At 43.2% G+C, this 12,831-nt stretch overlaps 1 protein-coding gene across 1 annotated transcript in view; it reads right to left on the bottom strand.

Moving 5' to 3' along the window:
- Positions 1-8,054, bottom strand: part of LPCAT2 (lysophosphatidylcholine acyltransferase 2) — a 30,075-nt gene extending 22,021 nt beyond the window's left edge. The window contains exons 1-3 of the mRNA XM_066194579.1: positions 7,935-8,054; positions 2,473-2,612; positions 1,240-1,457 (exon numbers count right to left, since the gene is read on the bottom strand). Of these exons, the coding sequence (XP_066050676.1) occupies positions 1,240-1,457; positions 2,473-2,612; positions 7,935-8,054 (478 nt within the window). The remainder of the gene's footprint in view (positions 1-1,239; positions 1,458-2,472; positions 2,613-7,934) is intronic.
- Positions 8,055-12,831: the final 4,777 nt, after the last annotated feature.

The raw sequence follows: 12,831 nt of genomic DNA, 5'->3' as shown, positions 1-12,831 counted from the left end.
AAAAAAAAATTGCTTTACACTAGAGATTAGAAAACACATGGGTACAAGGCCTCCTTATAGCAAAAACTTATTATTCATATCCTAGGAGACAGACCCCACACAAACAACTTTCAGACTACATTGATCAAGAGTGCTACTATTCTCTTTCTGCAGAATGGGAAGTAAGACACAGAAGATGCACCCAGCCTTCCAGCTGAGGAGCTTTACAGTAGATATAAACATGCAAAATTCACACAAACACATTCTAATAATGCTGCTGTTGTTTTTCACTGAGCATCTCCACACCATTCTAAGAGAGTGACCTGACTGGGTCAGCTCACGGGCCATGCTTGGGCCTTATGCAGACTGCACCCAAAATGTAGTTTTAGCCTTCCCTTTTCCATTACAAAGCATGCACAGCTTCAATGTAAATTACAGATAAAAACACCCCTCATTTAATCAGAAGTCTATATCAGAATGTGTGGACCTTTGTGATGAGAAACCTGGCAAAGAATTATCTTCTCTGTCCAAATCCTGTGCTTTTAAGCTAAAATCTATATATTCTCTGTTCACATCTTTTCTACAAAAACACTTTGCTATGTTGCCTACTGGGTTTATTTCAGGGTTACTGTATAGCCAGCAGAAAGTCTACAGCTGATTCTAGCAATAATGCAAACGGGGATTCTTTTTGTGCCAGAAGGAGGAGAAAATAATAGAAGCATGACTCATCTGATCTTTTCCATTCCCTGCATTTCCTTTTTGAGTAACTCCTCTTTTATTCCTTCCTGGTCTTGCTCCCATTTAAAAAATCCATACTAGTGCCTGCAAGTTTAATCTTATAAATGTGGTGTTTTCCAGACTACTGTAGTTTGGGTCTGCTTTGAAATAACCTTCACTCACATTTGTGGGCCACACTGTTAAAAGACAGCAGTGGAACAGATTTTTTTGAGCTACTGCTGGGAGAATTAAAGAGAAAGCTTCCAACTTGAGCAGCTGCAAAGCATGCTTTCACTATAAAACAAGTTCAAAATGATATTGTATTTCATACCTGAAAAGAAACAGCACAATTTCTAGGCATTTTTACCAATTCAGAAAGATGCGTCACAGGAGTTTCACTGGAAATAATTTATCAGTATCTTTGGAAGCTAAAGAGCTTAAAACTCCACCCTTAAATTGCTCGAGGAGATAAAATTTTTGGCCCAATGTCGAGTTGTTGATTTGTAACTCTTAATATTTTTTTTTTTTTTCATAAATACTTACTGCCAAATACTGGAGTTGACAAATTCTCTGCTCTAGACACTATTGATGGCATTCCAGTCAGGGCACAAATAATGGCATCAAAAAAGCTTGAATGAGGAGCTGCAACAAAGATTGGGGCTTCTGGTAGACTTGCTACTTTCCCTTTCACTTTAATTTGGAATCCCATCACGAAGTACGCCATACGAGTCAGGCTGGAGAGGGTTGTCTGGATCATCCTCCTTGTAAACAGAAACACAAAAATATTGTCCAGCTTACAGTCAGTACTCATCTTGTGTTTCAAAAGAAAAGTCCCTAATAGATTTCCTAGTTCTAACCAGCAATGGGGCCCACACAGGGTAGCAATGCCCCTCACCAGCAGAATGTAGGGCTAAAGGGGAAGTAGGGAAGGGGACATCACCTTTTCATGATGGCAGGTAAGGCAATGTACAGCACCTTGTGAAACCCTCTTCCCAGGTACACTATTTCTCATGGCATATTTTATGGCATTGTACCATAATACTATTGTGAGGGGAATAATTAGCAGATTTAATGTCCTTTCTGTAAGAATTTAAAACAAGAAAGATTAAGTGACAATATTTTCTTACTGGAACCTGTTCCCACAATAGGGGACACGTTCCTTTCATGGGACTCTCCCTAACCTTTTGGTCTTGTTAGAAATCACCTCCTGTGTCTCTTCCTCCTCCTGCACCTGCAGTGCATCGTGGCTAGAAGGCAACTTCAGTAGTTTGAGGTCAGAAGTGAGTGACTGAAACCCAGAACCCACAGAAGCAGCTGTGAAATACCACTTCAAGGGCAATGCAGCTGAGAGAGCTGTCAAAGCTAATTTTGTCATAGAAACATAGCATAGCAGAAATGACAAAGGCTACACAAGAGCTTAGCCTATGTCATGTTCTAAAATACTTGCTTAATGAATTTCTTTTCTCAAATATTCCTGCTAGGATTATTACTTAAGTAAGTCCTGCCTTACAGATAATCTGTAAATGGTTTTATAATTTCTTTTTTTTTTAGTCTCAAGACAACCGAAAATCTACCAATTTAAAAACACCATTTACACCATTGTTGTAAAATACACTCATTAAAAATTTGCTTCATAGAAATGGGTAAAACAACTTGAGGAATCCTCTAATCAAAACGAAGAGTGAAAGGAAAAAATAAGCTTTAGACCCTTGCTTTGTGTTATTAGGAAAAAAAAAAAAAAAGCTTAGTTTTCACAAATATTGGTCACTTTTTCACCTTCTCCATCCTTTCAGTGGCAGAAATCCTCTTCCAGGCTGACAGCAAGTTGCGATTGATGCAGACAGCCAAGCTAGCAGTAAAATGAATACGATGCATATGACACGGAGGGGAAGCAAAATAATCCCCTGGAGAACAGTCTGGAAAACAAGAGGTGAAAAATCTCAAGAAACGGTATGAACAGCAAGGAGACTGCTATCTTGCAGTTACTTAACAAGGATTTTAAAGTACTACCATTATTGCTTTGTGATTTAGTAAGGAAAGCTTTAATGATTCCAGTGCTCTTATGGGAAGTAATTAATAGCATTTCATTTTCACTTTTAAGTTCCCATTTCAGGAAGTACTGGAATATCTGAGTATTTACATTTTTGACTTAGATGTAGCTAGACACAGAGGGTAAACTAAGTTTGCTGGCTTCAGTTTATATTTGCTCCTGGTCTGCAGCACACAACCAGCTCAGATGAGTCTGCCCAAATGTCACATTGCAGAGCTCTCTATCACTAGCTGCCAATCTAGAAGTTAGGTGGGATCATTACGATGACTAATTGTACTTTTGCCCTTTCAAATGGCAAAGCTTGTGTTGAGTCACGATATTGCTGAAGTGATCCTCACTACTGCTCCAGGGAGCTCTGCACACACAACACAACATCGCTTCCCCCAGTTGGGACTTAAGCAAAACCAAGGTTTTAGTTGCCCTGATTGCAAATAATCTTCCAACATCATCCCCAGCCCTCCCAAAGCAATCTTTAGCTTGTGTATTTTCATGCATAGCTCCAGGAAACAGGTGTATTGGCACCATGCTGTACCACAGGCAGCTCTGGTACAGGGCAGGGCAGGAAGAAACTCGTAATTGTTTCACCCCAGCACATTAGGTGAGAAATTGTATCCTGAAGGTTGGCCTTTATGGTGCAGCAGGCACTGTGCAGATTGCTGGGGCTGGGAGGCAGGTGAGCTCTGTGAGTGAGCCAGAGCCAGCATTCCTGGGAAACCCGCAAAGGGTTCAACTGCCTTTGGCACTAACCCAGCTCAGCTGCCACTCACTGATGAGGACCAGTTTGTGTGCAAACCTATGCACAAAACTAAACTGTAATAGTGAGTTTTAAAAATTTATTTGGGCTGTTTCTTCAAGTCCCTCAAGACTTACCTGGAAGTGTGTCAGACTGACAGGTCCACCAGTCCAAGTGTATGGGAGAAGTTACCGAAGGAGAGTTAAGAGAGTTTAACTTTTTCTTTTGAGCTTACTACACTTTATGCTTTACTGGTTTTTAAGAAAATCCACAACTGAACAGTGTTCCTCTCTCAAAATCATTTTTTCTAGTCAGCTCTTTAACAATGGCCTCTTACTGTACAGAAAAAGCAAGGCTTTTTGTCAGTTTTACAAAATAGTTCGCAACTTCCTAGAGCTGTGGTTATTAACATCACAGTGGATTTTGATTTACGTCTTTTCTTTAAAAAGGAACAAGTGTAGTACATTTGAAAGTAACCACCTTAGCGTATACTTAATCCAATCTTTTGATACAGTCAGTTGTTTCTAATTTTCCTTTCACCAACACAGTCCTTTCCCTCCAACCAAATCCCTTCCATCTTCATGTAATATCTGCTTACCCTCCTCTTGTCAATATTCAGGAGAGGCTCTGCCATCTGGTTTTAAACCCTCTGACACTGATGAGGATTAAGATGAATTTAGGACCTTCAGGACTCGCTTCTGTGTTACCACAGGCACAGCAACAACAGACCAAACATGACAGTGGATACACAGAGTAAATGAAGATAAGCACGATAAGCAGGTACACTGTGCGGATGTTTATGTTCTGCAAGCACTGCCATACAATGTGTTTCCAGGAGAGATCTGAACACAGAGGTCTGATTATTTCTTTTTTTTTATTTAAAAGTTCTGTGTAACTAGCTATGGAATTTTAACCATAACTTTATGCACAACTGGTAAAGGACTGCTCCGGATCACAGAAATCAGCATGACAGGTTTGACCCATGAGATATATTGCTTCCACTCACTCTGGTGCCAGCTGTGGCAGATCTGAAAAAAGTCAGGTAGGAAGATAAACCAACAAAGACTCCTCGCTTGTCTCCCAAAATTAGATTTGGGTTTTTTTTTTCCTCTATATGCATCCTCTCTTATTATGATCCATAGTCCATTTCAGCTGCATTCAGTTATCCAAAATGTGCAGCGCAAGCATAATCAATGTAGTTTAACTTAAAATAATGTTTTTCTTCATGAAAAAAGAATATATATGTACCGACCTAAAATGAAAAATAAAGGATGCAATAGCAAAAGCAAAACAATCCCTTCTTCAAAACTTTAATAAATTCATTAATCTAGTTTAGGCAGATGCACAGGTGGTGCTGATTTGCTGATGCAAACTATTGGCTTTCTAGGTCACTGTGTAATGAGGCAGAATTTGTTTCTGCTCCATCAGCTGCAGAGCAGGGCAAGAAAAGGACAAAAGGGAAAGGTCAAGACTAGAAAAGAGAAAGCATAGGAGAAAAACATGCAGATAAAAATACGAAGTTTAATTATTACTCAGTAGGATCAGAGCCATTCCAGCTTCTGTGCAGTAATCACCAAGATAGAATTATTCTGAGTCATCCAAAGAACCTTTTCCCACATACTGAATCACCCATGTACTTTCTGTTTACTGCATATCCTGTCACTGCAGCAGGCCAGGTCCCACTCCCATAGCTGACTGATCCTTGATCAATACATGGGATTATACCTCCACTGATGCTAGGAACCTGGAAAGTGGAAAAGCAGGTCTACCAGAAAGCCACAGAATGCTGTAAGAAATTCTGTTCAACTTTAGCTGCTGTCAAGTTATCTAGGAAGCAGCAGCAGAGCAGGCTGGGGACCAGAATGAAGCCCAACTCCCACTGAAATACTTTGACATATGAAGCTGTGATCAGATGGACTGTCCCCCACAGCAGTACACACAGGGCAAGACGGTGTTTCATGAGCATCCAGAGGATGCCACAGCTCTGCCAGGCAGTCCAGCTGCTTGCTTCCAAAAATACTGCTTTTAGCATCCTGGTTATGGTATTACATAGTTCACCATTGCAGAAGTCCACTGAGCATCTCCTCTGAGTAAACTGGAATCCAGAAATGACTTAACTAGAATTTGTGCTTTGCATTTGCAGTTCAGAAGTTAGGACAGCAAGTGAGCAAACAGGAACAAAAGAACTAAAACTAAAACACAGGAAAAATCTCAACAATGAATTGTAGCCAACTTCAGCCAGAGGGTGGAAACCAGAAGTATTTGACAACTGTTTTAAAATGGTTTGGCACATGAAGGTGTTTAGCACAGCCCAACTGATCCTTGCTTTGCACATTCTAAAGAATGACAAATAAAGGGTGGCTTGTAAACTATTAACAAGGACTGGCAAGACATTGTAAAATCTCATTCCACTTTTCAGTTTGGCTGTTTTTATATTTGAAGCTGAATGAAATGCAAACACCTACCCTTTCTCACTTTCAATCTCCATTCAGCAGCCTTTACATTCAAGATCACCAACATTGGGAAATCCTGCTGCGGACTCCCAGAGAAAGAGGGTTTTGAAACTGTATGTTTCTACTGGTGTATGTTAAAGGAATAGTACAGAGTGGGGAGACATAACATAACTATCCTTAACACACAAGAATGGAGAAGCACGACACTTGCTGTGAATGGAAAGAGAAGGGAGACTTCCCTTTTCTGAAGTTTATGGTAACACTGTCTGGTAAGGCCTTGATTCCCAGCAGGTCTGACGGGCAGTGGTGACCAAGAGAGGAGCAGAGGTTTACAGGACCGAGAAAGCGTCCCAGTCCTTACGACCACAGGGGGAAAAGAACAGAAGGGAGCAAACCACAATACAAAAAATGTTCTCTCTTGTGTGTTCTTCTGCCTTACAATTCTGTGACTGTTTTGTTCCTCAGCTCACTAGCACCAGGTCCTAACTCAGATGGGTGCTTTTCCTTCCAGGTGCATTATGTAATTATGCAAGCTTTCGAAAGCAGTCTGTGCATCCGCCAGAAAGGACAGCCAGCACAGAAAGCCGTCCATTTCTGGAACCTCATGAAGAAACTAGTTCCTTCAGGGTTCATGCCTAAAGCTACTGATTCAGATGCACCTGAAATGTGTTCCAGATTGCTAGTAAAAGATAGGGGATAAAAGGACTCAAAACTGTTTTCCAGGTTTCTCACATTTCCTCTACCCAGCTACCTTCAGGGGAAGCATTGTTTATAACCTGAGGAAGATCTATATGAAACATAAAATATTTAGTTGTATGTCAACTTCAGATATTTATAACCACCAGCAGAAAATGCTGTTATTTCACTTACACAACTGATGTCCTCATTGTCCTCAATCATATATTCATGTTTAGGTCATCAGGTAATTTTTAAAGAATGTTTTTAAAAATCAAAGCTTTTTTAGTTGTGTGAGTATCCTGTAAGTCTTATGTGTGCTTATACACAAGTCATACTGGGACAGCACTCAGCTCAGAGGCAGCAGTCAGTGACCCAGTGGAATATGGGGTACCGTTTATGGTTGTACATCCTGCAATATGGAGCCAAGAGATCACTCCCCCCTCCCCAACCCAGGCTTGAAATCAGCCTAAAGCCAGTTAAGCATCTGAAACAGCATGACTGAAAAAGTTATCTTCTGTTTTAGCTTTTCAGATCACAAAGAAGTTGACATCTTCACTCTAGAGCTGAGGCATCTGACATGACTGACAGGTAGTATTTAATTCTTGAAACAGGACCCCTGGTTTCTCTAGGAGTGATGTGCTATCAGCAATGACTGCGCAAATATTTCCAAAACCTTGTTTTAAATCTTGTGTTAAAAGTTTTAAGTTTGAAGTCAGTAAGCTTCTGTGTACGTGTTGAGCAAGCATGCAGCTTGTGTACTCTGAAAGGTTTAAGAATTTAATTTCAAAATTAAGTTCCAAAACCAGTGACTTCATTATGCTGACCACCTTTGCATCTTTGACCGTTTACATAACTTCCTCGTGCTATCTGCTCTCTAGATTAGATCAGGAAGCAAACTATGCCGTACAGGGGAAGGAAATGTTCTCACCAGCAGCCTGTTCCCGGCAAAGCCAGGAGCCGCAGATGGGAACCAGAGCCGGGGCTGCTGCGCTGCCCTGCGGGCGCGGGGCACGGGCGCCGCTGGGCACGGGCGGTGCTGGGCCCCGCAGCCCCGGCTGCCGGCGGCACTTTCAAACCTCCATCGCTCACACCGCGCTCTGCCCTGGCAAGGGGGCTGGAAAGCGACCAGTGCCCCTCACCCGCAGCGCTGACAGCCCCGCGGAGGCTCGGGGCGCGGCACGGAGCGCTGGCTCGGAGCCGCGCCCGGGCCGAGCCCTGCCCGGGGGCGCCGTGCCCGCCCCGCCGCCGCGCTCCCGTGCGCATCCCAGCCCGGGGCAGCGCGGCCCGGCCCCGGCGGTCTCTCCCGCCCGCCCCCCGGCCTTACCCGCAGCTTGTCGCCGGCGCTGAGGCGGCCCGGGTGCACGAAGGGGTTGGGGACGGTGGGCGGGCTGAAGGACTGCTGCCTGGGCAGCGGCAACACCCGCGGCGCCATCGCCGCCGCCATCCCCGGCGGCTGCGCATGAGCCGGCGGCGGAGCCCGGGGCCAGCGGCTCCGGCCGGCCCTGCCCACCGCGGGAGCCCCGCCTCGGGCAGGTGAGGGCGGGCGGTGGCGGCCCCGAGGTTCCTGTCCCCGCAGCCCTGCCCGTGCCCTGCCCCGCGCTGGGATCCGTGTCCCCTCAGCCGTGCCCGTACTCTCTGCCGCGCTGGGATCTCTGTCCCCTCAGCCCTGCCCGTGCCCTGCCCCGCGCTGGGATCCGTGTCCCCTCAGCCGTGCCCGTACTCTCTGCCGCGCTGGGATCTCTGTCCCCTCAGCCCTGCCCCGCCGTGGCCAGCGCCGTGCTCACGGCAGCTGAGCCGCGTTCGCCGGGTGCGATGGCAGGGCGATGTTCACAAGCGCTGGGAGCAACGCGGGCCGTTATCTGAGAGAGGGGCAAGCGCGGTCATGGCACACGGCACAGGTCGTTTCTAGGAGAATGGTGCATTTTCACCACCGCAGGTATTCACCTTTTAAGACTGGTACAATTATTCTGGTTCTTAAGCACGTGAGGTCTGCAGATCCGCTGCAGCCTTTCTTGGCGTGCTGGATGCCCGTGGGATCCCTTCCCGCAGGCCCGCCCTGAGGGATGCGCCAGGAGCGGCTCTGCAGGGCCGGGCGGTGCTGTAAAACACCGTCCTCAGGCACCTTCTGCCGGCCTGCCTGCCTGACTGCTGCTGCTGGTTTCAACCCAAGAGGAAGTTCCACGCTGACCACATTTAGGAAGCAGGCTTTTGGGTTCTCACAGGAAGCCGGTCCGGTAGTGCGGCTGAGCCGCCAGTCTGGCTGTGCAGCCAGCGCTGGGCTCAGGCCGCTGGCCTCTTCCGTGACATTGGTTCAAACACTTGGTTTTGCTATGGTGCTTTTCCAATGTCTCCTTCACATGAGAATATTGGTACGTCCTGGCACGACAGTTGTCTGTGTGTTGCCAGACTGTTCATATTGCTGTAATGAAACTAATTATAAACATCTCATAGTTCAGTTCCCACTTTGACGTCTCTGCTTCCATGAAGATACCATCAACGTTCACAAAACTTAATTATTATAAAATTATTATTTGTGTTTTGCAACTGCAGGTGCTTAAGGAGTAGTCATAATGATATATTTGGGCTAACCAAATCCTGCCTATAATAGAAGCTTGATGAGTATAGGATTTCCCTTGGCTGGTTTCCAGGATTTCCCTGTGATTGCCAGTCCTTGAAACCAGCACTGTGCTCTGAAAAAGCTGAGAGCAGTGTACGAACTGGATCAGCATAGTCGTCACAGAAAGTAAGGCTGGGGGGAGCTCCAGAGGAGAATGATCAATGCTACCTCTACCACTCTTGGCAGATGATTTTACAAAGTAAAATTTGAAAGCCCATGACTTCCCTAGCTGATCCATTCCAGCACTTCTCTGTTAATGTCTTGAAATGTTTTTTTTCTGTTTCTGAGAAGAATCTCTGTCATTGCAAATGATATCCATCCTCAGCGGATGCAAGAGCAGGTCCCTTTCCTCTCTGCAGCCAGTTTTTGCACACTTGTGTAGTGCTATGATTCTCTTATGCTTTCATCAGACTAATGTTTTCAGATTTTCCCTCCCAGGTGATAGTTTCTACATATCTGAGCATACTTAAGGCTTTCCTCTGGCATTTCTCCAATGAGTCCACATCTTTCTTGAGGTACCCAAACGGGAAATCCTACTGCTGGGAGGCCTGACCAGTGCAACTGAGTGGGCAGGAAGGATTAATTTGTGTCGGACAAATTATATTATTATATCACTATATAATATTGTTGGCTTTTTTTTTTTCTTTATTATTTTTTCCCCCACTATCCTGATCCTGTGACTCACACTGTGGCTTTGCAGACATGATGCTTTTCATAGGTAGATTAGTGTTTCTGGTGACTTGTACATTTATTAAAAACAATAATATTGACTATAAACTTTCTACTCTTCTAAGGATGATTAGCTACAGCACCATTTGAAAGTCTTAACATCACAGGTACCAAAATACAAGTACAGTGCAAAAAAATCTTTAATGTTCAGAACACGTGAAATAGTTTGATCATATTTAGTTCTTTGGCTGAACTGGGGTCAGCATCTCTTTTGAATAATAATTCCTTTTTTGTCTGTGAATCTATGGTAAATTGAATCTTGATCAATGCATCACTAACATAAAACACCACCAAGCTTCTACCAAGCTGATATCTGGAATCTTTCACCAAAAAGCTTTATATGGTGCTAAAGATGGAAAGGGAGTAAATAGCATTTGCTTGCTACTCATTATTTTTCTTTGTTGAAACCACAGCTTTAGTTTTGCACTAAACGCTAGGTCACTAGGACAGGGTATGTTTTTTCTGAAGAGCTTATGCTGTACCTGGATCCTGCTTGGGAACTGTAGAAAAGCGGCTCTGGAGCAGGTGTAGCTTCTGTATACAATCCAAATGAATCATATTAGTGATACATGAAAACCCAGTACACATTTCCCTAGTGTAAGACAGGAATTTTTCTCTCTCATAAACAGACACAGCTTTTTTAAAGTGTGTGCAGCTTTATAGTGTTTAATATGAATTGTATATATACAGTCTAAAATGGACTAAGATATCTGCCTTATTGTACTGCCTTTGGGACAGTTTACTCTCTTCCTCATTTTTGTAAAAATATTCTCTAACTTATCATACAATGTGCAGTAGGCAAATGTATATACTGCAGAATATGAAATATTTGCAAACCTTTTTTTTAACTCTTCTGTCAGTAATTCCTAACCTGAACCAGAGGCTAAAAGAATGTGCCCTTTTTAACATTTGTCTGTTTAATTCTTTTGATCAGGGCTGTTGTTCTACCTTTATTAAAACATGTGTACAAAGACATTTTTGATATTGAAAACCTGCTTGTGTTTGACCTGCTCCCTGCTGTTGTCTGACAAAAATCTGCCATCTCCTGGCCCAGCTGTGTAACACTGCTGCACACAGCAGCTGGGGAGCATCTGTTCACTGCTTTTAAGAAAAAACAACTCCTCTCAAGGACTGGCTAAAAAAGTCTTCATGCAAAGTGTCATTCTGATTTTCTGGTTTCTTTCTGTGGTACTAAATAAGAACTACTTGTGAGAAATGTGTATGAGGACAGTGGTAGATGGCCATGTGTTTCTGTTCTCAATTCAACAACTTCTTGCTTGCTTTCTTGCTTTCTTTCTTGTTTTCTGGCTTTCTGGCTTGCTTTCTGGATTTTTCTTTCTCTCTTGCTTGCTTGCCTTGTCTAGGCCATGGACCCTAATGCCAGTTCGGTTTTTCCCTCCCTCCTGGAAGAATGCCTGCCAACACCTTCTAAATGCCCATCTGGGCCCAGCATGTTCTCTCCAGCAATCAGAGCAGCCAGAAAGTGTAATGCAAGTCACGTGAAGTTTGTCTTTCTCCATCTGGGACAGTCTTCCAACATTATCCTGGTAGATTGTGTATAATCAAAGGTCTTTCTGCCCTTCCTCTGCCTCTGTCCCTTCTCCCCTAAATGTCAGACTTTCTGTGTTTGTGTTATATTCTTTATATTGATGCAGGTAAGGTTCACAACGTCTGATAAATTTACAAGTGCTTCATTCAATTTGAGAGTTTTTTTTTCTAGCTGTTTTTGTCAGAGAGAAGTTCCTTTCCTCAGTGTGTTATCCATGCCAGCCCATAAGTGCAGGTAAAAGAGTCATAGCATGCTGCACCAAAGAGGAAAACTTCATGCTGAAAGTTCCCTGAAGCTTCTTGTGCTGAATTCTCTTCTTTGCCATGCTTAATGGACATAAGGCAAATAAGTCAGAGGCAAGAACCTTACCCTTCATTTAGCAAGTCATACCTGATAATGACCTCTGCAAAGGGAGACACTACACAAGCTAGATGCTTAGCTTGTGTAGTGTTAGTCTCAGTGGAGTAGGTAGGACTTGTTTGGATTTTTGGTCCTAGACAGGCAGATAGATTGCTGAGCCAGCTCTGATAACAATTTAGGAAAAAATAGCTGATGCTGAGTGAAAATAGAGGTGGTATTATCTCAGGGAGTCCATTGGGTATGTCCCCTTGGAGATTCCTCTTTCCTCACCTGAGCTGGCTGCAGAACTAGACAACTTGACAAGAATTTCTCTTCTGTTCCTCTGGGTAAGGAAAGCTCTCGACTGATGATGGGGCATCTCCAACTCCCAGTGCTCTCAAACTGGCATCTTCCCTGATTATTGAATTCACCTGAAAACAAAAGAAAAAAGTAGATTTACAAGGAAAAGAGAGACTCCAGTGATTTGTGTGAGAATGAGATATAAAATTACCAGTTGGGTTTTTTTTCCTTTGAACTGAACCCAGGAGCCTCAGTAAAGTTTACCCTATTTAAGGCATTAATTAGGGAGCTGACTGTACATAAAGATAAAACAGAACTCTTAAAAAATTCTCCAGGGACTTCAAAAAACCCAGGTTTGTCTACATGAGGCAAAAGAATTTTAATTAGCAGCAACTGAATTGAAGTGAACTGATATGAGCAACAAAAAGAGAATTTATCCCACAATGTATTCAGAGAACATAATTGAATGTTCATTAACTAAGAGTTATATACTGACTGTTAATGAGCAGAAATGAATATGTATTATTTCTTATTAAGCCAGAAATGTATGGAACTAATTGCATTTAAATATAGTAGCTATAAAGCTGTTTATTAACAGTCACTACTAAGAAGAGGAAAGACATAGGTGAATTTATATTCTTTACTGCAGTATCGTTTTGAATATTTATTATGCTAAGTGGTATTAAT

The sequence above is a fragment of the Chamaea fasciata genome, unplaced genomic scaffold (assembly GCF_029207755.1).
Source record: "Chamaea fasciata isolate MVZ Bird 193981 ecotype frontalis unplaced genomic scaffold, bChaFas1.0.hap1 SCAF_12, whole genome shotgun sequence".
NCBI classification, from domain to species: Eukaryota; Metazoa; Chordata; class Aves; order Passeriformes; family Sylviidae; genus Chamaea; species Chamaea fasciata.
Note: the sequence above shows the minus strand (reverse complement) of the source record. Positions and strands in the feature narration are given on the sequence as shown.